The 6617-nt window shown below is 48.0% G+C and overlaps 1 protein-coding gene across 1 annotated transcript; it reads right to left on the bottom strand.

Annotated features, from left to right (window-relative positions):
- Positions 1 to 974: 974 nt before the first annotated feature.
- Positions 975 to 2697, bottom strand: LOC142575000 (uncharacterized). Its single transcript, XM_075683977.1, has one exon. It carries the CDS (start codon positions 2250 to 2252, stop codon positions 975 to 977), a length of 1278 nt encoding a protein of 425 aa, XP_075540092.1. The 5' UTR covers positions 2253 to 2697.
- Positions 2698 to 6617: the final 3920 nt, after the last annotated feature.

Genomic DNA, 6617 nt, shown 5'->3' with positions numbered 1-6617 from the left:
GCGCTAACTACCAGAAGGATCGGCACACGGCTGCATAAGACTCGCCAGCATGTGACCTTTACGTGCCAGTATAAACTTCTGGGCACATATAATTCGCTCATTCATTCATTAATTAATTCATTCATTCATTCATTCATTCAGTCGTTCATTAAACTTTATTGGCCAAAAATGTCGGAGCCGATGTGGTCCGCTGGCCTTTCCTGCCTGTCGGACCAGTTATGCGGGCTACTCGCTCTCCCGAGCTGGCGAGTAATGCCTCCCACTGCTCCTCGTTGAGTATGTAGATGTTTAGGTGTTTGCCTGCCTCGACGGGTTCATGGGACAATTCTATGACGTATGAAACAGAGTTGGCTTTCCACCACACCAAGGGCACCCAGCCTTCTACTTTTCGGGGAACATCTTGTAGAGTAAGTTAAGGAGGTATGGTAGGGTAAACGGTACATGTTACATTTAACGTATTATTTTAGAAACAAGTGCAGATATTTACATCAAATTTCGTACGCTCACAACAGATGCCCCTGCGTACAATATGGAACACTTTTTGTGAGCTCAGACTGTTTACCTGTCATTTGGCCCATTCCCAAAATGTCAGGTGTGTTTAATTATTCAATGTACCTTTTTTCTGTAACCACTCAAAGGAATGTGGTGATATTAGGCAGTGTTGTTCTACATACCCATAGTTTATATCTGAACTAAAGACATGCCACATTCTTTTAGGAATTTGTTCCCTAAAAAATGCACAGAGGCACAAGGGGGGGTGTCTTGAAGTGTAATTTTTTTCCAGTGTTATCATTCATATCATCTGCAATTTTTTTAGTTCCGAATATTTAGGACTGGCTAATGTACATGTGGGCAAAGTTTCACTGAAATCCGATGAATACTTTCTGAGAAAAGGTACACTGAATTTGAGGAACTTGCAAAAAACACAATTTGAGAAAAATGAAGCTTTATGTTTGCATACTTCTCATGCATGCTCAAAATGCCCCAGGAGAATACATTTTACGGCTGACATTCTTGCGGGTGCCTCCAAAACCCTTCTTAGAGTTCCTTTTTACCTGTCGTGTTTCCTTGCTCTCGGCAGAGTCATACAATTCTGCCCTGTCAACGCGCTCTTTGTCCATTCTGTCGAGGGCAACATCACAAAACACACCTGGAACAATTCCAAGAGCCTCTAGAACAGCTTTTCTTGCAGAGTTACCATCATTGTAGTAGGCTACAGCATCGTTAGCTGCTGTCCTCAAGGTGTCAGCACTGACAAATGTTGTCTTAGCGCAACGACACCAGATGAGTTGGTTCAGCGACTCATTGGTGTTCTGTGTTCGTCCGTGAAGACATTTGCTCAGAAGACCTGGATCTGACAACGCCTTGAACACTGGCTTGATGACGTCCATCACGGCCTCAGGAAGGTAGCTTTTGTGGGAGTAGGTCTCAAGGCTTCCCTCAACAAGGCTGCGGTTATACCCACACCATGAAGAGGGTCCCTTTGGGCAGAGTCCATGGTGGGGCGTGGTATCTGTGGATAACTTATGAAAGTATATTGCCCACACCGCTCGTCTCATATTATCCAGACTGTCTGTATTTCCCCGAATAGCTTTGCCATAGTAAACCTGAATGGAGTCAATGTCCTTTTCTGTGAGGCGCCCTTTCCCGGAAAGTGGTAGACCATCGGCAAGCTTTTTCCCCTTCTCATTCTTCTTGATGTTCCTGAGCCTTGTGCCCATTCGCTTCTGGACATGTGCTACACATTCATGTTTTTCTATGGCCTTCTCGTATGGCTGCGAGTCTCTTACCGAAATGTACGCCTTACTGTCTCCATCACCAATGTAACTTGTGTACATTAGTTGGTGCTTTTCAACAGAGCGCCCAAAGATTTTTACTGCTCCAGCAGATTCCATTCCACCAGATGGCCCATCGTAGGTAACTTTACATTCATTCAAGTTGTCATCTGTGTCAAGATTGCGGGCACACATGTGGCAAAACTTGGACTCTACTTCAAAGTCGAGCACTTTTCCAGTGTCGGCCGATATCGCTGCTACGACGCCATGTAGTGAAGAATAACCCCGCTTCATCCACGTCCCATCCACTGTGAGCGCAGTTTCCAGCTCTCCATCAGAAGCGAAGGCCTCTTTCTTCAGTTCTTCGGCAGCTTTTGCCATACTATTACTCACAGCGGTCGTAGATGCACAAAGAAGCCTCGCGTTGTACGATGCAAACTTTGTTGGCGGTGGCGGTAGATTGAGCACAGCACACATGATGCGACCAGATGCCAAACCTTTGCCGCAGGTGCGAAGGGCATAAACGAACCTTTGATTTACTTCAAAGACGTTGCCAGCAATGCGCCTTGATGTCTCAAGCACACTGAGAGCATCGCACTCGCTGCAGGTGAAATTTATGGAGGATGCCAAACCGCTTCGCCTGTTAATAGCTTCTTCCAGTATTATTGCACCCTTGTTGCACTTTTTTACGCACAGCAATATCTTGCAAGAAACTGCGGAAAAGAGTGAAGTCGATTAGACGGTAGCCAGTCGTACTTGCCCCGTCTACATCAAAGGAATCACAACTGATCCTCTCACCAAGTTTTGTGAAGCTTGCGCTTCGTCGTGCCGGTTTCTCACTGCCCTTCTTGCTAGTGAACCGATTACCTTTGAAAGTTCTCTTTCTGCTCCATTTGCTGGACGATCGTGCCATCTTCTGGGCAAGCAATACGTTTCAAACACGAAACAGACACGACCGCAGCCGTAATGATGGCAACAATAACAAACACGAAACACTCTACAAGAGCACCACTAGCGGAACATCTGCTATCAAAGTAAATATTTTTAATACAATATGATCTTTTAATGCACAACATTTATTTGCCACACATACCCAAGCAAAAAAAAAACCGCGCCATAATGAAGGAAATTGCGAAAGACAACGATAAACAAACCGGCCTCCGAACTCCGTCCGCCATTTTTAAACACCAGGGCGCGCGGCACATTTTGGCGCGGCATTTAAACCGTTTTGAACGGGCGCTTGAGGCCGCGCTTCCGCAGGTTTATTCTTCATAGTGCACTCGATTTTTCTGGGCCAAAATTGCAAATTCGATTTTTTGGAGGTTTACCCTACCTTACCTCCTTAAGTTTGGGGAATGCGCTCTTTTGTATTTTGTCGGAGATCGTTGGCTTCCGTACTGTTCAGAGATTTGTTAAATTGACCGAATGTTTGTTGCTCGAGTCACTGACATGTGAGAACGTCACCGCTAGAAGTGGGGATATTAGTGTGTTAAAGTGCGATCAGCTGCTTCGCTCGATTGGAAAGCTCTGTAGCTAGGGCCTTGGCTCTCTCGCTGCCCTGAGTGCTGTGGGAATCCTCTGGTTCCTAAAGCCCCTCAAACTTCGTAAAGTGGCGACACACTTTGAAGAATGCGGCCTTCTGCTCGCACGCCCTGGCCTAGGCTGACGCTGCGCAACTATTGGCCTAATAGCACCACGTGGGCCCTCGCGCCATCTTCGATTTTTTACAATCGCTCTCCCCCGCCATTTTCGCTTGAAATGTGTCTACCGACTGGCGAGGAGCGCACGTTGGCGCCGTTGCTCTTCCGTGTTGTTTTGGTTGGCGAACGCCTTGAACTAAGTTTTGTGGCATATGCGACGTCACCTCACGGAATTTTCTATCTCCACAACCTGCTGCGCCTTCGGATGCCAAAATAGTTTCAACAAAGGCAAGAAGTTCTTCTCGATACCCTGCAGTAAGCGCGACGAATTATAAAGAAAAACATGCTTTCGTGGAATTGAGAGAGAGCACGTTGAAAAATTTTCCTATGATCATCCTTCCCTGCGAAGGATGAAAAATTTTCCTAGATTTCCCTAGGTATGTGCCAAATGTGTCGTTCCGTTTGAGAATTTGATAAATGTTCATTTGTGTTACTCAAATGACTAAAAATTCCACAGTTCAGATTTATTTCTGAGCTCGCTTTAGATTCAAATAATGAAGCGACTAGACTCAATATGAAATGATGTAGCAGTGCGAGTTTCGCTAACAACATGCACGTTGGAAAACTAGCATGCCGTGACATTTAGCACGTGCAAACAGATTTGCTAATTATAGCATACTCACCCGAGCGGAGAAACCTCGTCCGAAATAGGAAGCTTATTTTGCTCATCATCATCCGCCTAGTTTATGCCCACTGCAGTAGGAAGGCCTCTCCTTGCGATCTCCCATTACCACTATCCTACGCCAACCGATTCCAACTTGCGCCTGCCAATTTTCTAATTTCATCACCCCACCTAGTCTTCTGTCATCCTCGAATACGCTTGCTTCTTTTGGCACCCATTCTCTAAGCCCATACTGTCCACATGTTACCTAAACTACTCTCAGGTGGGCTCCATATTTTGCAGGCTGAGCTACAGAAATCTCCGGGGGCCATGGAGCACTTTGTTCAGACGAGCATCGCCCACTTTCATGCCTTAATTGAACCCGAAAAATTCGGCTGATGCGACTAATTTCATTTCAACCAACTTGGCCGTTTTTCATTGCCCATAAAGCTATGCAATAGACGTGTGGTTCTGCGTCGTTTCAGGCGGCCGACGTCACGGCGGCCTCTACTGCCTTAATTCTTAGTGTTTGTGGAGCGCATTCCTGCCACTTTGTACAACGAGTGAATATGCCCGGATTTGATATTGCTGCTATCGTCCAGCGTTTCTGCCTGCGGTCTCGGCTCCAAATTGCGGCGGCGGCCCCTCCCTGCTCCCGGTCCGACACAGCAGCACATGGCAGCCATAATACTGCTCTCACGATGACGCGTCAGTGCGAAGTCGCACGAGGTTGCTCGTGACGGCACGCGCGCCCCTTCGCTACAGTCCTGACCCGCTGTTCCCGGGTGGACACAGGCTCGCGGACGTTGAGGGCAAGCCGTCTTGAGTCCCCGTCACTGTCAATCACTGCGACAGCCGCCGTATCTTGATGGCCGCAATTTCCTTCCGGAGTTTGCCATCGCATCTGCCCGATACTTCGTCACCGCCCTCATTCCTGCGATTTCGCCGCTGGCGAACTTTTAAGGAAAGAGGGATATGGGTATCCCTGGCCCCATGACCTTCACACGCGCGGTGGGCGCGTGCGCCAATCATGTTGGCGAAAGGTGAAAACATACTTTCGCGGACCACACACGGTAATCGCAAGCGCTATATGCGCCACCGGCTGTGTCACGTCAGATCCCTCTGACACTGGCCTAGTCTCTTTGGTCACCAGCAAGCGGAGAGTGTAGAAGTCACCGCTGCCACTCCCACTTTTTCGCCCGTGCTTAGTCGGCCACGTTCTTGCCGTGGCAATCGCCGCGGCAGCCCATATCCCGATCTCGTGAGCCGGAAGCCTTTCTTTGCCTAGGAGGAGGGGGGGGGGGGAAGAAAGGAGACCTAAGGAAGTAAACCAGAGACACTTCCGGTTTGCCGCCTTACACAGCGGAAGGCGTTTTAGGGATAAAAAGAAATGAGAGGGAGGCGTATTCACTTCAATGCTGTATTTATATATCTGTGAAAGGAAGGAGCAGTCACAAAACGCCACCACAGCGATTACCTTGGCGAGGTAGACGAGGAAGCTCTACCTTGCAATCACTATTTTACACTGTCTTGCTGCTTCTTTCCACTGGCGCTTTGTGCCATTTTTTTCTTGTGCGTATGTGTTTTCTATGCCGCCATGTCTGCGAGAGGCATATGTGCCGCCTGCAACAAGGCCTTGCCTGGTGACGGCCTACTGTTGAAGCTCACCGAATGTGAGTACAGCTACCACATAGGAAGTGGCTCAGGCTTGACCGAGAGCGCGTTAACGAGCAAGGGCGAGGCTGGGCGTAAGACGTGGTGATGTATTAATTGCCGCAACCTGAAGTGCAGGGGCGCTGCACAACAGGGAATAGAACGTGAGCTCGTTGCTAGTTTGGCTGGCATTACTAGGAGGCTCGACGTTCTTGCGGGCCTACCAGCGCAAGTAGTGAAATTAGGGCCTCAATACAGTTTATGTCTGAGAAATATGACGAAATCCTGAAGAAGCAAGGCCAGCAAGACAAGGAAATTGGCAACATAATAAAGCGCATAGAGATTCTCGAAACGAAACCCTGCCATGTTGCTGTGATGAGCTCCGCACCTCGCTAAATAATCTCTAGTTACACAGCAGGCGGCATGACATTGAGGTACATGGCATTCCAAAGACTTCTGATGAGAACCTATTCGTAAAACTAAATAAAATCCCAATATCTGTTAGTCTTCCTGAGCTGAGTATGAACGATGTTGACATCCTTCAGAGACTCCCTGCTAAACCAGGGAAAGAGCCTGGTATCATAGTTCGTTTTGTGCAGCTGTCGCTGCGTGACGTTGCGCTCGATCATAGAAAATACTGAAAAACTTGAAGTCAATCATGACTATTGTGAAAAACATCACCAACCAGAACAGGGACTTTCTGCGCAGTGCACGAACACGGAACTGGAATGTGGCAGACATTCGAGCGCGATACACACATTCGAGTGCCATGGAACGTGGCACACGAACATGTTTCACCTGTCTCTCGAGTGGGCGGCACTAGTTCGGAAGGCAGAAAGGGGATCTTCCATTGTAATCCAATGCGAAAGCGATTTATCAGAGCTGGTT

This window comes from Dermacentor variabilis, chromosome 3 (assembly GCF_050947875.1).
Source record: "Dermacentor variabilis isolate Ectoservices chromosome 3, ASM5094787v1, whole genome shotgun sequence".
Taxonomy (NCBI): Eukaryota; Metazoa; Arthropoda; class Arachnida; order Ixodida; family Ixodidae; genus Dermacentor; species Dermacentor variabilis.
This window is presented reverse-complemented; position numbering and strand designations above follow the sequence as displayed.

What these genes read in the sequence shown, in the direction of transcription:
- LOC142575000 (XM_075683977.1), bottom strand. Translation starts at nt 2,252, where the DNA reads ATGTGTGCTGTGCTCAATCTACCGCCACCGCCAACAAAGTTTGCATCG.